A 26,897-nucleotide genomic window follows, 5' to 3' on the forward strand; every position below is an offset into this window, starting at 1 on the left:
ACATGCCCTGTCGAACTCATGCAGAATAGCTCCAATTAGTGATTGAGCATAAAGAGAGGGTGATATGTGTTTTTTGAAACCACTGATCACTGTTTTAATGTCACTGTTGATGTCAGTGGCACTTAGTCAGTCCCCACCCAGTGTCAGATTACCCGTAGCAGTAGTCTCACTATAGGTCGCTGATCTCCGCCATTAGTAGCATAAGAAAAAATATTCCCCTATACTGTATATACCATAGTTTGTAGACGCAAAGGGGGTTATTTACGAAAGGAAAATACACTTTGCACTACAAGTGAACTGCAAGTGCACTTGGGAGTGCAGTCACTGTAAATCCGAGGGGGACATGCAAGGAAAAAAAAAAACAACATTTTAGCTTGCACATGATTGGAGGATAAAATCAGCAGAGCTTCCCCTCATTTCAGATCTACCCCTCAGATTTACAGAGACTGCACTTCCAATTGCACTTGCAGTGCACTTGTAGTGCAAAGTGGATTTGCCTTTTGTAAATAACCCCCTATGACATTTACGCAAACCAATAAATATACATTTATTAGGATTTTAGTCGCTTTTACATATAAGTAGTTAAACTGCATAAGGGCGTCTTCATTGGTAAAGCAATGAGTATGTGGAACTCCTTTCCAAAGTTGGTGGTGTCAGCAGGGAATTGGGATAAATTCTAAAAATATTTAGATATGTTTCTTAGCGAACACAATGTACAGGTTGAACTGGATGGACCTGTGTCATTATTCAACCCTACCAACTATGTAACCTTTGGATAAAACAGACAAATAAGTTCTGTGGAATGCAAAGCGCACTATGTTGAACAATGAATGGGCAAGGCAAGGTTTTGCCTAACAGTGGTTAGTCAGCCGGTTATTGACTCTGTGGGGCAGTCAGTTGGTCAGAAACTAACAGTGAGCCATCAGCAACCCAGATAGCAAGGATAACTTGCCATAAATTTGAAATTTGTGGCAATGTTGAATTGTAAGTCTGTTAACTTGCTTCACATTTTCACCAGTAAGTTGTAAACTTGCAGAGCACTTGAAGCACAAGTTCTAGTTTACACTTTTCCAATTTGTAGCAAATTTTTTTGGCAAGTCTCTAGCAAGAGTAAAGTTGCAGTGGTGAGTCTACAGCAAGAGCTCTGCAAGTCTACAGCATAAAAATTCAGCCACAGTGACCCCTGTGGTGAGATGACTATTGCACAACATAACTGAACCAGAAATTGCAGCAGACTTGTAGAATGTTTGCAAAGAAATTGGATCTGGAGTCATGCAATGGAGACTTGCTACAACTATGCAACACACTTGTGAAGCCTGGCAAGTCTAGCAATAGCTTAGCAAGTCATTTTTGAACTTGCAGCTCAATTGCTTGTTATCTGGGAAGCTACTTGGCTGGCTGTTGAAATTGCTGGGCAAACAGGCAGTGAGCTATATGGCAACTGTGGCCTTGAGCTGTCACACTTGGCTCCAGGCAAGGCAGGCTAATGCTGTTGGTTTTCCTCCCCCTCCCGGCTCCTTCAAGCTTGCAGGAAAGGTACATTAAGTGTGACATGTATTTACATGTCCAAGGCCCACCCTGTCGCTGTACATACCAGCTCAGTGTATATTCTGAAGAAGATTGCAAACATGCAGGTCATTTTGGTTTTATAGCATGTCTGTTCTGCAATAAAGCTTGTTTTATAGCATACTGTTTATTTTCTGTAAAGGGCAAGTTTGCTCACAATATTTTTACTTTTTCCGTTTCAAGAGCAGCATTAAACTCAAAAGCAAACATTTATTATATTACAGCTTATCAATTCTTAAGCCGCGTATACACAATCGTATTTCTCGTCGGAAAAAGATATGACGGCTTTTCCAACGGGATTCCTCTCAAGTTTGCCTTGCATATGCATGGTCACACAAAAATTTGCTGAAATTGCGATCGTCAAGAACGTGGTGACAACACTATGACGAGCCGAGAAAATTAAGTTCAATGCTTCCAAGCATGCGTCAAATTTTTTCCGAGAATGCGTAGGAATTTTGCATGTCGAAATTGCCATAGACGATCACATCGATAGGAACTTTTCCCAACCGAAAAATTGGATGTGGTGGCTGCAAAATCGATATCCCTAAATGAACAAAAATGGTGGCATTAGATGTGGTGGCTGCAAAATCGTTATCCCTAAATGAACAAAAATGGTGGCATTAGATGTGGTGGCTGCAAAATCGTTATCCCTAAATGAACAAAAATGGTGCTGTAACTGCCAATAAAGTGTGAGCTGGAGTTTGGCTTCAATTTGTTAGTGTATTTAAATCTGCCAGTGCATCCAACGATCTCCTCCCCCCAGAATAAAAATACTGCTGTCCAAAGGTTGCTTCTGCTCCTTCATTCGGTGTGGGCAGTCTGATACAAAAAGTGTGTTAATGGCCAAATCATCAAGGAAACAAGCCTAAACCCTGCAATATATATATATATATATATATATATATATATATATATATATATATATATTTTTTTTTTTTTTTTTTTTTTTTTTTTTTAATACATTGGCAGGGCAGGAATAGTGGTGATATCATCATGCTTGCATGCTTGTGAGAGTGCTAGGACGACTTAAATTCCTAATGCCTGCGATCACTTATCTATCTATTGTAAGTAGAATTTTAATAAATTGTCCATTTTTAATTTGGACGCTGCACAATGAGTTTTTCTTTTCTTGTATAACCAATGGTCGGATCGGCTTCTCTGGATACCCTGAGCTTTTATCATTGGCTCGCCTTCACTAGCGGTTCCATATGGATGATCTGCACCTAATGTGAGGGCTTACAAAGCTCACAGATGCTATTATAGACCTTGATAGATCTTTGGATCTGGTAAGAAGATAGTTTTGCCTGACCTATTCAGACACTGGGTGATTCACTGAATTTAATGGGCTTTTGCACATTATCAATATATGGACTTTGGTGTCACAATTTATTGGTATATTCACTTTAATTGATTATATGTCAGTTTTTCAATTAGACAACGCAACACTTTTTTTTTATATATATCTTTTGGAAGTTGCTGTGTGTTGTGAGTGCTGCTGTCACATCATCATATATTTGAATTGATTCACATATGCCGAGCGCATTTAATTTTTCTTAATTTATCACAGTTACTATGCCTCTTCCTAAATGACTGTCTACTTCCAAAAAGGGGTAATTTGGGGGGAAATTTGTACTGTCCTGGCATTTTGGGGCCTCCAGAAATGATCACGTCAGGATTGATCAATTTTCAAATATATACCATAGTCTGTAGACTCTATAACTTTCACACAAACCAAGTATTATACACTTATTGGGATTTTATTTTTACCAAAGACATGTAGAAGAATACATTTGACCTAAATTAATAAAGAAATTATATTTTATTGGACATGGTTTATAACAGAAAGTAGAAAATAAATTTTTTTCCTAAAATTTCTGTCTTTTTTTTTCTTGTTTATAAAGTATAACAAAAAATAAAAGCTCTATTTGTGTCAAAAAATTATATAATTTTCATTTGCGTACAGTTTTGCATGATTGCACAATTGCCAGTTAAATTAGTCCAGTGCTGAATAGCAAAAAATACTCGGGGGGGGGGGGGGGGGGGGTAAAACCTTCCCAAGCGCAAGTGGTTAATAGGAGTAGGCTAAAAATAATTTAAATTCAAAGTGGAAATTTATTGTTGATTTTACGTTTTCATCATAGAGACACTTCAAAGGGCTTCAAAGGGCTGGCTCCCTCTAGCTGGAAAGGGTTAAGTATAGAAGGCCGTGTGCTTTTCAATGGCAGTATTAGCTGCTTGCAAATCCTGACTGATCTCCCTAGAGCAGTTACAATGAACATGAAGCGCACAGTGCCCGGGGTGTTGTTTCCTTTCTTCCCAGCTGTGGCTGGTATTATTTTGCACATCCTAACCTTAGCAGGGGTTGTCTGTGGCTGAGACAGGTTGAGCCTAGCATCCCCACACCGGTCACTTTTACATCTCCCGCCCCACTCCCACGTGAATGCACACGTCAGGTCCCCTTAGATCCCTCACCCAGCTGCAGATGCGCAGCACAAGCCTGGATCACATCCCCAGCCCCACCGCACAAAAACACTCTACAAAAAAAAAATGTTTTATTTAACATGCCATACCGGAAGAAGAAGCCATATTTATCCAACCCTCACTTTATAGCTATCCATTTCTGCCACAGCTGAATGCAATAATAATTAAAAAAAAATAATAGTAATAATAATTCTGTGCTGCTGGGTGGAAATAATGCATCTTCTGGAGCCAGAAGGCTGTGAATGGTAAGGAATCAGCATCCTTGTTTGGATTCATGTGCATGGTGTGTATTTTGATGTGTCTTATGTATGGCTTGTCAGTGGGGGATAAGCTTCTTATCTGTGAATAAGGGGGGGGATCTTGTATTGTGTTTGTATTGCCATAAATGTTGTGTGCGTTTTTTTTTTTTCCCCTTGCAGTGAGGTGGCTTCCCAGCAGGATCAATGTATGAGCTGCTGCTGATGCAGGTCCCTCGGTTAAATCACGAGTGGATGGATGGCAAGACAGATCAGACTGGGGATGCTGAGAGCTGAAACAAAAGAGAAGCCCTGCGTGTTTCATCCGAGGAAAAGAAAGAGGAAGCAAGGGGGAGGGAAGACATAAGATCCAACGACTGGAAAAAATCCAGCACCTTGTCCAGATCATTGCCTTCACACTGGATTATTGCTATTTCTTTTTTTGTGGGCTAATTTTGCAGAATAGCCTTTTTTTTTTTTTCGGGTGGATATTTGATTGTTACTAGGGGGCATGGAAGGCGACGCTCTCCCAGAAATAGGATGGGCAGAAAAGATATCTCATTATCCCAGGCAGTCTGCTTCTTCTTTTCCCATCCTGCATCTACGTTAATTGCTTTCTCGTGTATTCAGTTGCATTTAACCGTTTCCGCCTTCCCTCTGATTTCGGGTGGTAGACGTTAGATTGTTGCCCACCTCCCCCCTGTTACCAGCTGTCAGCCTCCTTTGCAGTAAGGTTGCAGGTCTCCCCCTGGCTGACCCCTTTTTCAGCACTTGCTTGTATTGCATGTTGAGATCATTAAAATTATTCTTTCACAAGCCCCCCCTATACATGACACTGCTTTAATTTCATTTTCTCAAATGAATCATTAGAGCTCAGATTATTTGCTCCCCCACCCCGTAATTTTTAAGGGTTGGTGGATGCACCTTTTTGCAGTCCCTCCAGACCTTTTAGATAGACAGTAGGGAATAGCACTCACTTAACCCCATGCAGTGCAGTCTTCTCCCTGGTACACAGGAGCACAGAGGAGCGAGGAGCTTTCTATTATCATTGGGTCAATCTGGACCTGTGTCCATGCCTCTGTTTCTGGGACCTGTCTGGCTCTGTCCTGGAAGCCCCCAAACACCCGGACCGCCGGCTGGTGAATGATGTTTAAGTACCGGCTTCGCATGTTCTTTAATGAACTGAAGGTTCTGGTGCTGACCCGATCGGGGCGAAGTGAACCTGAGCCGGGCCACGCTATGCGCGGACTCGGCGTGGGGGGCTGTGGATGGCCACCCTTTGCGGACTGCTCCTCCAGAGACGATGATGAGGAATACTATGGGTCTGATCCTAGAACCCGCAACCTGGGACTGGAAGAGAAGGACGGGAGGCTTGGGGCTGCGCTGGACGCCGTTTCCCTGGGCAGCAGTATCGATAGTGGCATGAGGACCCCGCAGTGCAGAATCTGCTTCCAAGGCCCTGAGCAGGTGGGTTGTGTTCATTGTTGCATGGCTGAAGCACTTCGGGTCAGCCTATGTATGGCATAGTGTCTCACATGTAAGTCACCTGAGGTAAATGGTCTGGGGGTGTGAATATAGAGGCATGCATTATGTTATGGTTTCTCTTCTCAACAACAAGCTTTGTACCACAACGGGTGGCATGTCTGAGATGCCACGGCTCGCATGTTTATGTCTTGCATTCTGTATCCATAGAGTCGTGTGAGATAAAAAGGATTTTTGGAGGCATATATAATTAATTTGTATTATATATGTTTGCTTCATTTTATTTGCAGGGCATTATAGGATTATCTGATTTAAAGACACCTGTTATCAGTAGCTGTTTTAGTGGTTGTTATGGCTGTGTGTGGATTAGATGTGCATTAAATGTCTATGATGATACTTGCAGAGACCATGGTCACTGCAGGTAAGGGAAGTTCTTGCAGAATGGCTAGGCTCATTAATAATACATGGCCATGGTAAGAATTGGAAAAAGGGTCTCATCAAGTGTTTATATACATTACATCCTCTTGTCTAGTTATCCGTCTTATAACAATAGCCAACACCTGTGCAGTTCTTTAGAAATGGACAATGAAAACACCAGGGTTGCAACAGGGAACATTTCTCTTGTCTGTTCATTGTAATACAAAAGGCGTATTGGCTTTGCTTGGAGAGCTTACATGAGGAAATTTGCATAGAAATGTTTCTGAGTAATTGTGTCTGAGATCTCACTGCTCCATCTAAGCTTGATTGTGTCTGAAATCTCTTCCTGGGGGCACGGTTTAATATCATAAGCTGAAGTGGCTATTTACCGACATAACGGAGTGGTCATTCAACCCAACTGCTGCTACCGGAATCAGACAGTCACAATGCTGATGATTTACTGGGGTGTCTGAACTTCCCTTGGGTGCTTGTCTAGAAATAGACCCAAAGGTGATTGCTGAGAATAGGCTTGCATGGTGTTTGTACATTCTGTATTACATTTCTTATAAAATTGGATTAGATCATTTGAAGAAGCATGATGTTTATATCTAAACCCTGACACTGTCTTTTCATATTGTGAGAAATTTCTAAAGGGTATTGTGGTTGTGGTATTGTAGGGTAGGGAAGCTGGCTTCTACAGCTATGTTTAAGTGGAAATATAGAGCAACCATTTTTAGGAAACAATCGATTCTGTCAGCCATTTAGAAGTCTTTTTTGTGAGTATGGACTACAAGATGTTAGTTTTCACTTTTATCATCCAAAGAACCCAACTGGGTGCAACCCTATGAAACTAGTTTTACATTGCTAAAGGCTTAATTTCCCTGACTTTCCAGCTAGGTCCTGCCCTCCAACCATTCCCCTGTCCAGTGAAAGTTCTGTTACTGGACATTCTCAGTGTGAAATGAGACAGCAGGTGGGTGGGGATTCGCTTAACAGTCAGGAAGTCAAGTAACAAAATGAAGCCATTTTCAGAAGGGTGCGCTGACTGGGTTTTCTGGCTTGAAAAAAATAGCAGTAATTTTCTGGCACCTGCTGTCAGAGGTTAATCATGAAAGCCAATCAACAGGTAATGTTAATCAGAGAACACCACAATTATGGCAGGTCAGAGAATATGTTCAGTTTCAGTTAAAACGAATTAGATAATTCACTGAAGTTGGACTTCATCAGGGTCAATGCTTCTGGGTAGGATTGCAGTCTTAGGTCATTTGATGCTGTATGTGCATTCTCCCTCTTTGAGAACTACAAAAGGCCTCTATTGGAACTAAGAAATTCGAATTAAAAAAAATAATGTCTGACTGAAGACCAATTAGAAGCTACACTCCCCACAATACTTGACCTTTGAATAATTGGTGGATTCTTAGAGAGAGGGATTGCTACAGATGGTGGCATGCCAGAATGAGATACAAAGCTACAAAGTCACCAGCATTCCAAATAAATGCATTTTGCATATTTATTGTGAAGACAGTATCACATAAGTCATAAGAGAATGACTTTTTGTAGTGACAATGTTTGACTAAGGTTTGTCCCCTAAGTATAAGTTGTAGGTTTGGTTTTAAGAACCACTTTAGGACCTAATCAGTAAATGTAACTCTTCAAGGAGGAAGAATTGGCTGGCAGCAATTCCACCTACAGTTACCACAACTTGATATATACAATATAAAAGCCATGTTTTCTTAAGACCACATATACACTGTCAGATGTTTCAACCATGTCATTAGAACTTAAGTTATCAACTTTGGTATGTAGTTACTGCTTGCTTAAATATAGGAAAACCATCATATGGTATAAACCTGGTGTAAAATAGAAATCATTTACAATACAAACCCGAGGATGTGGTTTAAGTTACTGATTGAATAAACTTTTATACATGATTAGACGGTATTGCTAATAAGGTACATCCCCTAAAGCCAACCTGAACTGGGAGGTTACCACACAATAATGTCACTGATAGCATCCAGTTTACTGTGTAAAGTGTTCTAGGCTGGATTGACTCCCTGTAGTCACATTGCAAACCACCATTTAAGTCTGCATAAACCAGCTGCTGATGCCACCATTTTAATTTGTGGCAGACTTCATAGATGTCACATATGCACATTGTGGTGAGTGTAATCAGCACATGCAAGGTGTCATGTGACCTACCCTTTGTTTACAGTCCTGCATGTCAGGTCAGGTACCATGAGTGCTGGATTAAACCACTGATTACTTCATCTCTAAGGGGAGTAGTAGAAGGAGGGCACACCATATTATGTGTTACAGAAGCACACAGCAAAACACTGTATATGTGTGGTTTGGTGCTCTCCCATTCCTTGTTAATTGAATCTAAAGGCACACACAGTTGTGTTGTAGAGCACCAAAATGCACAGATGAAAAAAACAGAGCAGGACATTTTTTTTGTAGTTAGGTGTGTTCACAGGCTATGCATGGTCCAGTACATAAATGCACATTGAAGCATTTTTGGGCCTCATCTGATGCATGCCTTATTTGCATTGCTTTACTATATTAACAACAAATAATTTTCACTTCAAGTGTGCTTTAAGAGGTACTTTCGATACAGTGACCCACATCGGGAAATACTTACCAAACATTGGTTTTTATAAAGGTATATACATACTTAACAATACTAATAAAATGGAGAATCGCTATATTAGAAGATCTGGCAGCTGTCTATTATGACTATGATGGTCTGAGTTGAATGTTTAAACTCCAGTGCAAATTAGTCTTTGCCCAACCACAGTTTTGCTGAGTTGGTGAAACATAGATATGCACACATGCTTAAAAATCCCTGTGACTGAAGGTAAGGACCTTCACTGCATACAAACTAGCATTTTGCTTACTTGTTACTCCATTTACCGCATGCATATCAGCACTGATCCTTAAATTGCTTGCACGGCTAAAATAAAAAGGGCAGCCTAACACGTTAAATTAGGTTTTATGTTTTTTTTTTCCTTCTTTCCTATGGTCTTACTTTTCTCAGGTAGCAGAATTAAATGTTGATTATTTGAATCTAAATCCCATTTAATGAATAAAACGACAGTTGATTGTTGCTAAGGAATTCTTCTACATGGTGATATAGCTGACAATGAAGACTGATGCAGGGTGGCCACTTCTGAATATATGTACTACGTATAGCACAAGAGCTTGAATTGCAGTCTGTTGGAGTATGGGAGAACAGAGTAGAATGGTCATTAATTATACTAGGACAGTGATCTCCAAACTGCAGCTTTGCTTACCTTTATCTGGCCCTTTGGGGACTTTCTTCAAACTGATATGAGGCACTAATCCTTCCACTGACACCAGTGAAGAGGCACCATTCCTCCCACTGACGCCCACATTGAGACACTATTTCTTCCATGGACACCAACTATTGTGCACTGTTCCTTCCACTGACACCAATGATGAGGCATAATTCCTCCCAGTAATACCAATAATGAGGCAGTATTCCTCTTCCTACTGACTACAGGGACTATGTAATTTGTACTCCCAATGTCCATCAGGCCTGAGATACAGTCTACTCTCACTGATGCTGGGGAATTTTCTACTCTCACTGGCTACAGTCTGGCCCACCTAAAGTCTGAATGACAGTAAAATTGACCCTTTGTTTAGAACATTTGGAGAACCCTTTGCTAGGGCTTCATTCCTAATAAAGAGTTTGCAGAATGGTGCCAATCTGAATGTTAGCATTTGAGTGAGAACACAGCACAGTGCTTATTTGCCACTGGTGGTGGCTCAGTTTGAGTATGGGTGTGCAAGAAGACATGTTCACAAGTACATGTAGGCATCGGATGTTGCTTATCTACAATATTCAGGATGCAGATTAAAAACTTAGGGGTTCATTTACTGCATAGAGTTATACTTTGCAGTACCACTGCACACCACAGCCCACCGTTCCAATCCAGGCTGTGATATGCGGCCTGCAGTAGCCTATAGAGTTCTTTCTGCTTTAAAGGGAACTAAACCCTACTATCCTTTACAGACAAGGAAGCTGACACCTTAGCCTCTGCTGGATCTGCAGTTGCTATGGTGCTAAACAGGTGATCACTTATGACACCAACCAATTGATGGCTTAACAGTTCAGTTGAACTGCAAGCAACTATGACAGTTATTATTCCCAGCATGTCTTCAATTTAATGGTTTTGGGAAACAGTTAGTTAGTTGGGTTTAGTTCTACTTCAAAGCAGAGTGAATCTATCATGTGATCATGTGACTTTGACAGGTGCTCCACAGGCTTCCCAAAGGAGTCCCAAAAGCTGGCAAAGGGCTAAGCACAACTATTAAGTCCATCAACGTTCTGTATGATTGTGCAGCAGTATGGCCAAAGTATGAATTCTGTATGAGGTGGATAAAATTATCCTGCGTGATGAAAAAAAACAGAGAGCTCTTTTGTAGGTAGCACTGAAGAATTCTTGCCCCCATTAAGCTTTACACCCTCAGTAAGCATTCTCCATCAGTTTTTTCCTATTGTTACAATCTCCCCTTTTAGGTATCCTCTGCAGAAGAGTACCTAATTTTTCCTGTTAGTGCACAGATGGGTTCCAGCACACATTTGGGCTTACGCTTTTGTTTACCACTTCCTGCTGTGCCCTACTCAGTGTGGCACTCCTTCTACCACACTCACATTTATACTGTAACATTATCCTCTTCTGTGGCTTCTTCTCCCCTCATTCTTATCCAGTGCCCTCGCTGGTGTCCAAAGTCTATGGAGTGATTGTAATTTGCACCCCAAGGAAAAGAAGGTGGGACTATCACCATGTACAGCACATAGCAAATTGGTTGCTCATACACACAGTCAAAGTAGTGAGAGCAGACACTCAAAGCACACACACAAATAGGGTTGCCACCTTTTACTCAAACCAAACGCAAACGCTTTAGCAGCATAGGGCCAAATTTGGTTTACATAGTATACACTAATAAGATAAAAAAAAAAAAACACCTTTGCATGCCCCAATGAGAGTAGTAAATAAGCGCGCTGCAGTGAACACTGTGTTTGGCCAAATTGCTCTTGCTGACATCATCGCCCCGCCCCCAAGTGATGCCAATCCTGCCCCCAGACAACCACACGCAGCTTCCAGACAGCAACAGATTTATGTGTGACTATCTCAGTTACATGGGGTGCCACAGCCCAGTCTAAATCATGTGTCTGGGTTTCAGGCAGAGTGATTCAAAACCTGGACTGTCTGGGTGAATCCTGGACAGGTGGCAACTCTACACACAAACAAAGAATATGTGGAAAAAGCACATGCGGTTAGATCATACACAGAGCACACAAATTCAGACCATACCCAGAGCACAAAAAGTCAAAATCACACTGACAGACTTTACGGATAGAATAGACACAAAACACAGAACATTCCGAGAACACACATACTTTACAATACCCATTATTAACATTGTGGTAAGAGTTAATAGAAGAGCTAGATGGCAACATGACAAAATTATTATGCCTGCCCTTAATATAGTTCTGACATTCTTCTTGAATATAATGCATTGTGACATATTTCCCAAGAAGAAACTCACAGTCATCCTTTCAGAGAGGCATACTAAATTTCTGAGCATGTGGCAACCATGACAAAACCATTTACGCCTAATGGGCTTAGATGAGGATCGATTCTTCCTCTGAGGATCTGGGTGCCCTATGCTCCTGGGGGGGGGCACTTTTGCATCTGGAGGGTCCCTCCTTTCCTAACCTTATTTACCCTTCTACTGTATTGTCCACTCCTACCTTACCCCCACTCTTATTCTTTTTCATTCCTCCTCTTTTCCATCATCTTCACCTTTCTCCCCAATTTAATTATCCACATACCTTTGTCTTTCAAGCCCTATAGACATAGATCCTCTGCCGTCTTTTTCCTTGCCTTAATACCTTTACAACTATATTAACGCAATATATACAATCAAACCAACCATTGCTGGACGCTAAATTACAATAATTATTGGTAAAGTGCCATTAATATACAACTTAAAAAGCATTCCAGGTTTCAAACTTTCTTACTTTTGCATTTCGAACAACATGCTCTGTGTTCCTTATCCCTATCTATGACTCCCATCTTATCGTATTGTTTAGAAAATCAACACAATCCTGTAAAAGCGTATATGATGCACATGTAGGAAATGTTCTTGTTGTGTGTCTTTAAGAAAGTAACTGGTAAGGTGATAAATATGATGACTTTGGCACACAAAAGCAATGGATCCGATGTTTTCTATTCTATGATCTTATAGTAAAATAATTTGCACACTGTGTATTAAGATAACCCTTTGAGGAATTTGTAGCGTTATTTCTTTGCATGCATGGGAAAACAACAGGAAAACATTAAGGTCCCATAAATATGTAGGCTATTAGCACAGGTCACACGACATGTACATAGCTATTGGAAAATAGTGTTGTATATAGAGTTATGAATGTAAAACTTGGGAAATACAGTATGTGTAACACTCATACAACCATCTTTGATGGACCATGTGTTAATATCGCTATATTTCTGGAGCTTTTATGCTGTAGTCCAGATGGCCATGTTTGGCACAGCCGTAATGTTACACTGTCACCCCCATGTTTTTTAATCCTTATTAATAATAACATGTACACTATATTAGTATTAACCTCTCTGGTGATATGATTATTTCAGATTTTTGATGCTGAAAGCGGTACAATTATTTTGCATGCAAATTTGGCGTTTTATATTGTAGGCCTGTAATTCTTAGGAATAGCTACCGTATATACTCGAGTATAGGCCGACCCGAATATAAGCCGAGGCCCCCAATTTACCCCCCAAAAAACTGGCAAACTTATTGACTCGTGTATAAGCCGAGGGTGAGACATGCCTGTCCATCCCTGTGTGTGTGTCCGTCCATCCCTGTGTGTCCGTCCATCCCTGTGTGTCCGTCCATCCCTGTGTGTCCGTCCATCCATCCCTGTGTGTGTGTGTGTCCATCCATCCATCCATCCCTGTGTGTGTGTGTGTCCATCCATCCATCCCTGTGTGTGTGTGTGTCCATCCATCCATCCATCCCTGTGTGTGTGTGTCTCCATCCATCCATCCATCCCTGTGTGTGTGTGTCTCCATCCATCCATCCCTGTGTGTGTGTGTCTCCATCCATCCATCCATCCCTGTGTGTGTGTGTATCCATCCATCCCTGTGTGTGTGTGTCTCCATCCATCCATCCCTGTGTGTGTGTGTCCGTGTGTGTGTGTGTGTGTGTGTGTGTGTGTGTGTGTGTGTGTGTGTCCAGCCTACCTGTGTCCCGAGCCTGTGTCCCGAGCCTCCGTCCCGTGCCTTGCCTCCTTGCCTCCGTCCCGTGCCGTGCCTTGCCTCCTTGCCTCCGTCCCGTGCCGTGCCTTGCCTCCTTGCCTCCGTCCCGTGTCGTGCCTTGCCTCCGTCCCGTCCCGTGCCGTGCCTTGCCTTGCCTCCGTCCCGTGCCTTGCCAGGATCGCCGCTCTTCGTCGGCGCCTCGGCGGCCATTCTAAAATTCAAAAGCCGCGCCTCCGCCTTCGCCTGTGATAGGCGGAACACTGAATTTCCCAGCAGCCTGTGTTCCGCCTATCACGGACATCGTCTCATCCTCGTCCGTAGTACGAGGATGAGACGATGTCCGTGATAGGCGGAACACAGGCTGCTGGGAAATTCAGTGTTCCGCCTATCACAGGCGAAGGCGGAGGCGGAGGCGCGGCGTTTGAAGGGTAGAATGTCCGCTGTCTGTCTGCTCGACACGCTGATCGGGCAGGCAGACAGCGATGACTCGAGTATAAGCCGAGGGGGGCACTTTCAGCCTCAAAAAAGAGGCTGAAAATCTCGGCTTATACTCGAGTATATACGGTAAATTAAATTTGTCCAAACAAGAGTCTAGTAGACATCCGGGGTATGATAAAGTTTGAACAAACAAAATTATAAATTATAATATAATAAATAACTATAAATAATTATAACAAATAATAATATAATAATAATAAAAATTATTCAATAATGTAATCAAATCAAAAACACTGAAATTTGCTCAGTTGCAGAATTGTCGCTGTCGCTACTTTCAGTATTTGATGACGAATTTCCCCACAAATCACTATCGCTCAATTCTGCAAGTGATTCTAATTTATTAACACTGTTTTCTAACTGGTCTAAAACCACTTTTTATGTAAAGGGACGGTTTTGGTTGTTATGGACAATCTCCAGTTTCCAGGCAGGAAGAACAGTATATAAACAAAAAAGTCAGTGCTGCTACCCATACATCACATAGATAGCAGAGCTCCCAGGTGCTCGATCCACAGTCGTTGGCTGAGTAGGTAAATGAGGAAAAGATGATCCGCACTCCAGCGATTGCTCTTAAAAAGGAAAGAACAGTATATACAATATAAAACTGCATGCAGGACACTGGACAAAGCACTAGGGACAAAAGGGAGGTGAAATAAATTGATACATAATGTAATCTGTAACACTACAGTGTGCTGTATATGTATTGTGTGTTTTATTTTTTTCATTTGGCACCGTTCTCCGCCCCCGTGCGTTGCAATGCTTGCAGGGAACGGAGCTTGGCTTCATGATAGATAGCGGCGTACGGCTCACACACAGTGCGGGGAGACATCGCAGGATCATGGGGACAAGGTAAGTAACATGTACCTGGATCCTGCGATGCATTCCCGTGGCTCGGGGTTACCGCTTTTATTGCTGAAAATCCACCCTGAGCCACACTCGGGAATACCGTCAGGGGGGTTAAAGGAGAAGTCCAGCCTGGGTTTGTTTGGCTGGGCTTCTCCTATGGGTCACAGGAGTGAAATTTGTTTTGCACTTCTGTGACCCGTTTTCAGCAGAGACTGGTCTGAAGTCCCCTCTCTGCTGACGTCACACAGATCATTCCACACACACGACTCTGGGAGTCTGGATCCGCCAGGTGCATGGACTGATGGCCACCTCAGCCTCTCAACGAGCCACTAAGATGGCTGCTCCCCACCCCTCCCCAGCTCAGCACAGTGAACGTGGAGGAATAGAGCTGCTGACTGACAGACAGGAGCTCTCCTCTCGGGGAGCTGAGAGAACCGAGCCATCAGCAGTGTTCGATCGATCAGCAGAGGTGTCAGGGGACAGATACAGCATCTGTACGATGCTGCACCCACCGAGGTAAGTATGATTATGGAAAGAAAAAAATCCCATACTTCTCTTTTAACCACTTCAGCCCTGGAAGGATTTGCCCCCTTCCTAACCAGGCCATTTTTTGCGATATGGCACTGCGTTATTTTAACTGAGAATTGCACAGCAGTGTGATGTTCTACCTCTGCAGTTTTTATTTTTTGCACTATAAACAAAAATAAAGCGACAATTTAAAAAAAAAACACAATGTTTTGTAATTTTTGCTATAATAAATATCCCAAAAAAATAAAAATAAATTTCTTCATCAGTTTAGGCTAAAAATTGCCACTGATTACTGTATAAATGTCACTGGCAGGGAAGAGGTTAACACTAGGGGAGATCAATGGGTTAACTGTGTCTCCTCATGTGTTTTCTAACTGTGGGGGGAATGTGGATGACTAGAGGGGGGAGAGAGATCGTTGTTCCTACTTAGTAGGAACACAATCTTTCTCCTCTCCCCTGACAGAACCGGGATTTGTGTGTTTACACACACAGATCCTGGTTCTCGCTCTGTCATGAGTGATCGTGGGTGTCAGGCGGTCATCGCACCCGCTGGGCACACGCATAGGCTCCAGGGTGTGCACGTGTGCCTGCTACAGAGTCTTTAAGAGCCAACGTACAGCTATGATGGCTCACCCAGGGGAGCCAACCTGTCACAGTATAACTGCGGCGGCTGGTCGGGAAGTGGTTAAACACTACCTACGCCACATACCTAATCACACATGCCCATAAAACACACCAATCTAAATTAGCTGTTCAAGGTATAGACACACTTTTCTATTGTCACTAGAAGAAATAACAGTGCCTTCCGGTACATTTGCAGAGTAGCAGTGTGGTGGTGACTATACACTCAGGACACAAGTCCAAGCTTCTATAATTAATCATTGCTTTGTATCCAGTTTACTTTATGGTGTTCGTGTTTGCGTGTGTCTGCTATGACTGTAGGATACACAGTTAATATTCTGTATGAGTTTCATCTGTCTTATCTGGCTTCTAGTATTGGTCCAACATTGTATTAATCAAGCTGTTAACTTGAAAGAGAATTTACACGTTTGCCTTGAAGCTGTAGGGGCCTGAGGAAGAACAAGTTTAAGTGTAACTAAAGGCAAAACTTTTTTTATTTTTTTTTAGTTTTGGATAGAATAGAGAAGGATTAGAGCACCTGTATGTTTTTTGTGTCTCTCTGTGTCCCCATTAGGGAGAATAAAACTCGAAATTTGTCCTCTGTTATCACAGAGAGTGAAAGTGAAAGAAGATCCCAATTTTTGGGTTGTCACCAGAACAGTAATCGAGGGGAAATCTTCTAATGAGGCCATTGGTTTTGGTAACCCATAGATTCGCTCACTTTTTGTCTCAGCTATAGGTCAGTAAGTCAAGGCAAACCTCTCAACAGATGGTAAAAATGATGAAGGGTTGTAACCCTTCCTTACGCTAGCCAAAATGAAAAACAATGTTTTGCCTTTACCTTTACTGTAAAAGAGAAGTAAGGGTTTCTGGAAAAAAAAAATATATACTCACCTAGATGGATGTAGCATTGGTTACTCCACTGCTTCTAATGCCGCGTACACACGACCAGACTTTCCGGCAGACTAGGTCCGACAGAATCAGTCCATCGGACAATCCGATCATGTGTGGGCTAATCCAATCGTTTTTCATCTAAAAAATTTGACGGAAATAGAAATAGAACGTGTTTCAAATCTGTCCAACGGACTCAATTCCTGTCGGGAGAACCGTCCATCTGTATGCTGGTCCGAAGGACCAAATATGATGCAAGGGAAGCTATTGGCTACTGGCTATTGAACTTTCTTTTTTAGTCCTGTCTTACGTCATCACGTTAAAAATTAACAGACTTTCGAACAGACTTAGTCCGTTCGTGTGTGGCCAAGTCTGTTTGTTCAGAAAGTCAGTCGGAACTCGGTCGAAAGTCCGCCAGGAAGAATGTCAGACCTAGTCTGCAGGAAAGTCTGGTCGTGTGTACACGGCATAAGACAGAGAACTGAGCGGGTCAGTTGATGGCTGAAAACGGGTCACAGGATGTGCAGAATGGACTATACTCCTGTGACCCAGAGGAGAAGTACAGCTAAAATGGCTTTGGCTATACTTCTCCTTTAAGAACTTCTGCTATTTTTGCTTTGTTTGTCATGGTATAATGATGGGCTTTATGTTTTGGTGGACCTAGTGTAAATTAGAAGGAAGCAGGAATTATATAGCACCAATAGTTTGCACATTGCTTTACAAAATAAAGGGAGACAGTACAGTTACAGTAAAATTCAACACAAGAAAACCTAAATTGCCACTTTGTTACTCTAGTAACCACTTCAGCCCCTGAAGGTTTTACCCCGTCATGACCAGGCCATTTTTTGCGATACGGCAATGCGTTACTTTAACTGAAAATTGCAACGCTGTACCCAAATAATATTTATGTCCTTTTTTCCCACAAATAGAGGTTTCTTTTGGTGGTATTTGATCATCTCTGCGGTTTTTATTTTTTGCGCTTTAAACAACAATTTTGAAAAAAAAAATATATTTTTTATTTTCTGCTATAAAACATGTAAAAATGTAAAAAAATTTATTTCTTCATCAATTTAGGCCAAAATGTATTCTGCTACACATTTTTGGTAAAAAATTTTTTCCAATAAGTGTATATTGATTGGTTTTCGCAAAAGTTATTGCGTCTACAAATTATGGGATAGATTTATGCAATTTTTATTTTTTTTACTAGTAAGTGATATTTTTGGGCATAGCATTGGGCTCAACAAGAGAGAGGATGGCCACAGCCTGACACTTCTGTTCTTACAGAGAGAATACAAGTAAATAACAAAAACTGGCCATTCCTGAGAGGCAAGGTTATACGGTTATGCCGCATACACACAATCTAACTATCCAGCGGACTTTCGTCTGACTAAAGTCCGTTCGTGTGTGGTCGTGTGTGTGCAAGCCCGCTCGTTCGGAGAAAGTCCGGCGGACCTCCGCTGCAAAGTCCGGCGGATTGTCCGCCGGACTAAGTCCGCTGGATAGTCCGATCGTGTGTACGTGGCATTAGATCGTTACACATGCACTGGTGACAGCTTCTCTATACATTTTCGTACACAACCTCTTCAAAGCAAACTTTACATGGAAATATGCCATTCTTAACACGTGACTTTCATTACAGAAGAAAGCTAATTTGTTAGACAAGGCCAGGTTCTTCATTTTGGTGTGAAGAACTTGGCCTTGCCTAACACGTTATTGATTGCACATTTCTGTATCAGTTCCAATGTAATATGACTGACTGTTCATGAATCCAGATGTTCTATTCGTGTGATCTGATATATAGTTATTTAAAAAGATCAGTATGGTCTGAGTCATGTTTTTTACATAGAAAATACAAGTGACATTGATCTGCTAAAAGCGAACCCTTATTTATGCGCCCACTAAATAAACAGGTTTGCTAGGGTGGTGGATTTGGGCCACAAGAGATTAGGCAGATGGCAGATTCAAACATGTAAATGATCTTATTAGTCTGTGTTAATATTTTCAATAGAAACAGAACATCACATTAAAGTTTGTGCTTAGGACTTGTTCACGACATCTGTTGAGCTGAGGAGACCTGCATAGATCATTTTAAATGTTGTCAAATAGAAACCCAATGACTTTTGGATGTTTTCTTATATCAGCTTTGGTCCTGTAGCTGTATATTAATATTATTGCTGTATGTTGCTTAGTGATTAGCACTTCTGCCCTACAGCCCTGTGGTCCTCAGAACAAATCATGGCTTCGATATTATCTACATGGAGTTTGCATGTTCTCCCTGTGCTTGCGTGGGTTTGCTCTGGACATGCTGGTTTCCTCCAACACTTCAAAAACCTTCTGATATGTTAATTGGCTTCTGTGTAAATTAGTCCTAATATATGTATGTATGTTAGGTACTGACCTTAGCTTGTAGGCTCTTGAGGGTAAGGACTCATATGAAAGACATGTACGAAGCTTGAAAGAAATGTAAGCGCAGGACATACATGAGGGGGTGGAAGTAACTACCAGTTTGCCATGGGTTAAGTTACTATAGGGCTAGTTAAACAGAATAAACTTGCTCTTACCTGATTGCAGGAGTTATGTGGAGATGGGGAGGAGCTGGATAATAGTTGAGGGGAGGAATGGGGGGGCATCAGTTGCAGGTGGAAAATCGTTGGTGGAACATCGATCTAGCCCGGGGCTGCGTTCCTGCTGTGGAGAGAGGAGAAAATGAGTGAGCTGGAGCAGCTACTACACCAGCTCACAGCTGCAGCGGAGACCCATGGCCCTGACTGGGTCCAGACTCAGATGGCATCATCTCTGCAAGGGGTGAGGCAGGACCCCCCCCTCAGCCAAGGCCTGCCTCTACGTGTGCTTGGAGGTCTAGGCCTCTGGAGTGCCTCAACCTGACGCATACTCATAGGTCTCAGCGCCAGCTTGGGAGCCCCAGTTGGGACCCTTCAGGCCCCCCGGCTAAGCAATCATCGGCTTCTGCCAGTGGGGTGTCTTGGAGGAATCCCCGTCCACGGCAGAGTCCGCGGTCCCCTCCTTGGTCGTCCAGGCTCAGGTACATGCAGCTGGCTGGTCGGAGTGTCAGCCCAGCGAGGGAGAGGGTCTGCAGCAGGCACTGGCCTGTCTCCAGGTGCGGCCAGCGGCCCTCATCGGTTGGTAAATGGCTCGCCTCGTGGAGGAGGCTCTGCAGCCTGTGGAGCGCGTAATTCTGTAGGTCCAGGTCGGGGCCTGGGAGGGCGCCTATGCAGCGGCTGGAACCGCGGTGCAGGCTGATGACATCAGAATAGGGACCTGGAGCAGTGGAGGCCTAAGCCATCAAGGGGATTCCATTACACCGCAGCGGAGAACCCCAGCTGTGCCCAGGAGGAGAGGTCGGTCAACTCGGAGTCAACGTGGCCATTTAGAGCTCCACTTAAGGTCAAATTTGGCTGCCCAAATCATGGAAGAACTGTGTTCAATCAGACCCTGGCTTCCCCAAGATGGCCACCAGAAGCCCAGTACAGAGGAAAAGTCAGTTCTCTGTAAGGTTCCTCTAGTGCCAGAGGTAAGCAACGATCACATAATTGCCCTGTTTACTTCGCCCCTAAATCAGGAAGTAAGGGGGTAAGCTGTGGGTCACCACCTCCTTCTCAATGCTGTCGCCCATATAAGGGGTATCACTGGTCAGTGCGACAGAGGTTGCTGCCACACAACAGCACCCTGATGCATTGGGTCATTATATCTTTGAAGGATCTGTCTGTGATCTTATTGCTATTGCTCATTTCATTACACGCGCCTGAATGTTCAGAAAGCTAATATGTGATTTATGGATACAACCAAACACACATACACACTTAGTTTAATATGATGTGACTTCATGACCTGCCTGTTGATTCAAATCTATCCCTGTCCTTGGTTTTAATTGCAAGTGCCTACATTATGAGTCGTATTTACAGTCATTAATTAAAAACTCTAGGCAAGCCGATAATTAATAGACAGGCTGAGTATTGGCAAATGCGAATTTGAGAGGGCCTCCTATTAAACAACCCTAAATTCCTCCTTTTGTTCAGATCCAGCTGTCTCCTGGCCTTTGAAATTAAAATGTGATATGGGGTTGCACGGCCTACCAAAATACAGTAAAACTCAATTGTTAGGACAGTAAATAAGTAAATAGCATACTGTATGTGCAAATATAAATTGCTCATAAGTCTAGTATAAATTGCAAATGCTAATAATGTCTTCATTGGGGTCTTAAACAAGCTGAAATATAGTCCACGCTTCAAACGTGTCAGTCACCTTCTTCTGAATCAGATAATATCCACGTGTATCATTAATGAACAATATAGTGTACTTCTACCTCCCGCTCCCTTGCTCGCAGAACTCTCACCTCATACAAAATAAATGTTGGCCTTTAAATAATATGTTCAATGGGCTGGTACGATACTCCAACACTCTCCTCTTCCAATAGATAAATACCCAGGGTACTATGGCACTGGTTCCTTTAAGACGCCTGAAGCCCCTTTAAGCCTCTGATACATCCGCACAGCAACATGTTAGAAAAAAGCAAACATGCCCCCCATAGTGTAAAATTATAAAACGACCCTTTATTGCAATAGGAAAGACTCTTACCTTAAGCTCAGTAAAACGGCATAAAATGAGGTGTATACTCAGCATCGCTTGCTGTCTCGCATCACTTCCGGTTTCCAGTGACCTGCGCGTTGCGTCATGCCACATGACTTCATCAGGGGAAATTGGATTGGTTAACTTTATCTATATTTATATACCATGCACAGCCATTTTGTTTAAGCCACAGTCATATCGTCAGTCGGCCATTTTTGATGTGACCACTGGCATTGAATATTCACCAAAGGACTAGAATAATAGTTGTGGTGCCCATTTTGTTGTGGATTATATTGTGCCTGGATGTCAGAATGATCTCTTTGTGAAAAGAGATGAATAGAAATCACTTGGATGTTAAATAGATGATGCAGTTGGCCTGCCAATGGAGGAGTGATGTTCCACATGTGCATAATGTACTAGTAATAATGTTTACATAATAGTAGTATCCTAATCATTACCATCTTACTATCATACTATTGATAGCTGATGTATATACTATATTGCACAAATAAAATTAAAAATGAGAATAAAAAAAAAAAGAGAGATTGTTCTGCTTTTGGGACACTCCTTGCTGTGTGTTTTACATCCAAAACCAAGATGGAACCACCCAGCACCAAACATAAAGTGATGCCTGATGCAAGGGACAGCAGCAGAGAGAGGATTTCTGTCATCACAGCAAATTAGTGACACCAGAGATTTCATTTTGTTTGTCCTATTTTTTTGGTGTCATCTGTAACATGAAGCATTTGAAGACTTTGTTTCTGATTAACAGAGCATGTAAAATTCTTATACACGCTGCTTTTCCTTTTTACGTTTTATTAACCGCTTCAGCCCTGGAAAATGTTTCCCCCTTCCTGACCAGAGCACTTTTGGCGATTCTGCAGTTTAACTGACAATTGCGCAGTCGTGCGATGTTGCATCCAAACAAAAATGATGTCCTTTTTTTCCCCATAAATAGAGCTTTCTTTTGGTGGTATTTGATCACTTCTGCGGTTTTTATTTTTTGCTCTATAAACAAAAAAGTGCGTCAATTTTGAAAAAAACGCATTCATTTTTACTTTTAGCTATAATAAATATCCCCCAAAAATATATATAAAAAAAAATGTCCTCAGTTTAGGCCGATATGTATTCTTCTACATATTTTTGGTAAAAAAAAAACAAAATGCAATAAGAGTATATTGATTTTTTTTTTTTTTTTTTGTAATGGTGGCGATCTGCAATTTTTTCCGGGACTGCGACATTTTGGCGGACACATCAGACAATTTTGACACTATTTTGGGACCATTGTCATTTATACATCGATCAGTGCTATAAAAATGCACTGATTACTGTGTAAATTACACTGGCAGTGAAGGGTGTTAACCACTAGGGGGCGATGAAGGGGTTGTGTGTCATAGGGAGTGATTCTAACTGTGGGGGGGTGGGCTTAAAGTCACATGAGAGCAATCACTGCTCCCGATGACAGGGAGCGGTGATCTCTGTCATGTCACAAGCCAGAAAGGGGAAATACCTTGTTTACAATTTACAATTCCCCGTTCTGAGGCTCCGTGACATGATCGCGCGGACATTGTAACGCCATATTCGGTGACTCATCGCAGTTTGCTATGAAATTGACTTTCCGTTGCCGCCATCTTGCTACACCCAAGCGTACATATTCGCCAGCACACCATGGATCGGCAATTTTCGTCCAAAAAGTTTTAATGGAAAGGATCACAGCACAAAGGAAGGTGCAATGTTTCGGAGCCGAGCTGGACCCCTTCGTCAGGCATGTGATGCACCCGACACTTGTCCACAGTAAGGATAAACTAAGAAGGGGGAAAGCGGACATGTTGTTACACCCACCGGAGTTTTGCATTTTACACGTATTTATAACAGTAAAGTCAGTTTCCATAGTTAAAGAGGAAGTAAACCCTTCCAAACAACTTGGACCTATAGGTAAGCCTAGATTAAGGCTTACCTGTAGGTCCAAGCAATATCTCCTAAACCTATATGGTTTAGGAGATATTTGCCCGAAAATGGGCACCGCTGTCTACGGCGCATGCGCCGTAGACAGCGGCACGCAGGCGCACTAAATGCGGCAAATCCAAGAATGGATTTGCCAAATTTGTCGACTCCCGTGCGCATGCGCGGGAGTGACGTCATCGCGGCTTCGCCGTATGGCAGCGGCGGAGCTGCGAGACGCGACTCCCGTGCGCATGCGCGGGAGTGACGTCATCGCGGTTGCGCCGCTGTGATTCGTCGGAGCTGCGAGACGCCACAAGCAACATGGATGCGGCGGACTACAGGGGACAGCGGCGACTTCGCTGGCTCCTGTGTCAGGTAAGTGACACATAATGAGCTACTATGCGATGCATAGTAGTCCATTATGCTTTACCTTTGCAGGGAAAAAAAGAGGAAGTAAACCCATCAGGGTTTACTTCCTCTTTAAATACAGGACTTACAACTCCGTCTGACTGCTTAGATGTTGAATTTTAAAAGCAGCGAACTTCTGTCAGATTAGCAAACCTGTGAGATGAATGGGGTTGCCTCTGCTTTTAAAATTCAACATCTAAGTAGTCAGATGGAGTTCTAAGTCCTGTATTTCACTATATAAACTGACTTTACTGTTATAAATACGTGTAAAATGAAAAACTCCGGTGGGTGTAACAACATGTCCACTTTCCCCCTCCTTGCTATGGAGGAGTGTGGGGTGTAGCAAGATGGCGGCGACGGAACCTCACTTCCGTAGCAAACTGCGATGGGTTGCAGAATATGTCGTTACACCGACGTATATGGGCGTGCATCGGTCGGCAAGTGGTTAAAGCATATCTAAACACAAAAGCAACAATTTTATATACAGTATTGCAACTCACCAATCCTTAAACGTTATGGCTGTATTCATTTTCTATAAAACTAATACAAGACATTTTGTGAATGGACAAGGTGACAGAAAAGACAAAGTAAACAACATGATCCTTTTACTGTATAAGAATGAAACTAGGATTATTCCCTTATACGACAGCCATCTGGACCTAGGATAATCGCCATTAGAGGCAACGTATTTATACACAGCAAAAGTCAAACAATAGTGTTTTCCTGGAGTTCTGCTTTTAGTTCTGAGCTTGCCAGGATCCTGCGTGTTTCAGAACCTAGTATGTCACTACAAGACTAGACTTATAGCTACAGTATGTTATACTTTATGTACACAGACCTTTATTTTATTACATATGTGTCCTGATCATGCTCTGTTCAGTCAATAGAACTAAGACTGGGTTGTTAATCATAAGGTTCATCAAGCCCTCCAGAAAATGTCATATACTGTGCTTGTCTGGAAGACAGGTACTAATAATTACATTTAGCGCAGTACCCCTCTGCTTGATTATATGGCTAAGTAATAACAAAAAAATATTATTTTAGGGCCATGTCTTACAAGCAGTTTTATAGTAGCGATGTGTAGCAGAAACAGAATCGCTCTCTTTAGTATTTCTATTGAATTGCATCGATGGAAGGCCTGTTCCACAGTGATTTCAGTGATTTGTGGCTCAGTAACTGAGCAGTTGATGATTTTGCATCATTTAAAGCTGTGGAATCGCCAGCTTCTAGACTTCTAGAGAAAAATGTGTTCGTTTTCGTTTCATTCTTATTTTTTTTCTCGTTTTTCGGGTTATTCGTTATGATCGAAATTCATAAATTCTAAAATCTGGAAATCCAGAAATTTGAAAATTCATAAATTCACGAATTCAAAAGAAAATCTGAAAATTCTAAAGAAAATCCGAAAAATTGTAAATAACTAACTAATAATAACTCACTATTAAATTATAGGTATTGGAATTTCCTTTCAAATTTGGCTGTTAGTCAATGTAACAAATATGAATTTATCCAAAGTTACAAATTATTTATAATAATATTAATAATAAAAAACTGTTTTTATTATTATTATTATTGTTATTTATTATTATTTATTATTATTATTTTGTTACGTTCCATTTGTTTAGCTACGGCAATCGTTATTTCAGATAATTCTTAACCACTTACAGACCGGACCATTTTGCTGGTCAAAGACCAGACCACTTTTTGCGATTTAGCACTGCGTCGCTTTAACTGACAATTGCGCGGTCGTGCGACGTGGCTCCCAAACAAAATTGACATCCTTTTTTTCCCACAAATAGAGCTTTCTTTTGGTGGTATTTGATCACCCCTGCGGTTTTTATTTTTTGCACTATAAACAAAAATAGAGCGACAATTTTGAAAAAAATGCATTATTTTTTACTTTTTGTTATAAAAAATATCCCCCAAAAAATATATAAAATAACATTTTTTTCCCTCAGTTTAGGCTGATACGTATTCTTCTACATATTTTTGGTAAAAAAAATCGCAATAAGCGATTATTGATTGTTTTGCGCAAAAGTTATAGCGTTTACAAAATAGGGATAGTTTTATAGCATTTTTATTAATAATTTTTTATTATTATTTTTTTTACTAGTAATGGCAACGATCAGCGATTTTTATTGTGACTGCGACATTGTGGGGGACCCATCAGACATTTTTGACACATTTTTGGGACCATTGTCATTTATACAGTAATCACAAGTGTAGGGGTTAAAGTGGTGTTGCCACCAAAAAATTAAAACTGCTTAAAATTCGTAAAAAAAAAAAAAAATAAATAATTGGCAAAAAAAAAATTTTTTTACTCACCTCTAAATACCGGTTGCTAGGGGGTCCCTCGTAATCTGCCTTCCTCATTGCCCGGGCTGGTGACATCACTTCCCCTCACGCCGCACATTCACCTGGGACCTGTCATGTGTCCCAGGTGACTGTACGGCGTATCACGGCGCCCTGCGCCGCTCGCGGAGCGGGGAGCGAGGGGGGGGGCTTCGTTCCCCTGCATCGCTGGACCCTGGGGCAGGTAAGTGTCCGATTATTAAAAGCCAGCAGCTGCAGTATTTGTAGCTGCTGACTTTTAATTTTTTTTTTTTAGGGGGTACCCCACTTTAAGTGTTCCTAGAGGTGTGTTACTAACTGTGGGGGGGTTGGGCTTTCATTTAGTGAACACTGATCTCTGCTCCAATCACATGGAGCAGAGATCAGCGTCACTAGTTGCTAGGCAGAATGGAGAAATGCTGTTTACACCGCATTTCCTCCATTCAGCCGTCCCGTGAGATGATCGCGGGGATGCCCGCGGCGATTGAGTCCGCGGGTCCTGCGACCGACTCACGGGGGTCCCGACCAGGGCGGCATTGAATGGCAGGGCGGCATTGAATATTGGACGTACCTGTACGCCAATATGCCTGCCCGTGCCATTCTGTCGACGTACATCGTCGTACGCTGGTCGGGAACCGGTTAACTTCGGATAAATTCGTATTCGTTGCATTCTCTAACAGCCAAATTTAAAAGGAAATTCCAATACCTATAATTTAATAGTTAGTAATAGTTAAGTTATTATTAGATAGCTATTATTTCAGAT

General features: G+C 42.0%; 1 protein-coding gene across 1 annotated transcript in view; it reads left to right on the forward strand.

The window, feature by feature from the left end:
* Positions 1-3,998: 3,998 nt before the first annotated feature.
* The window catches only part of MARCHF9 (membrane associated ring-CH-type finger 9), a 238,714-nt gene continuing 215,815 nt past the window's right edge, over positions 3,999-26,897 (forward strand). The window contains exons 1-2 of the mRNA XM_077483655.1: positions 3,999-4,292; positions 4,467-5,750. Coding sequence (XP_077339781.1) covers positions 5,427-5,750 — 324 coding nt within the window. The 5' untranslated portion in view covers positions 3,999-4,292; positions 4,467-5,426. The remainder of the gene's footprint in view (positions 4,293-4,466; positions 5,751-26,897) is intronic.

Source organism: Lithobates pipiens, unplaced genomic scaffold (genome assembly GCF_037356315.1).
Source record: "Lithobates pipiens isolate NorthernLeopardFrog02 unplaced genomic scaffold, aLitPip1_a1.2 Scaffold_16, whole genome shotgun sequence".
Taxonomy (NCBI): domain Eukaryota; kingdom Metazoa; phylum Chordata; class Amphibia; order Anura; family Ranidae; genus Lithobates; species Lithobates pipiens.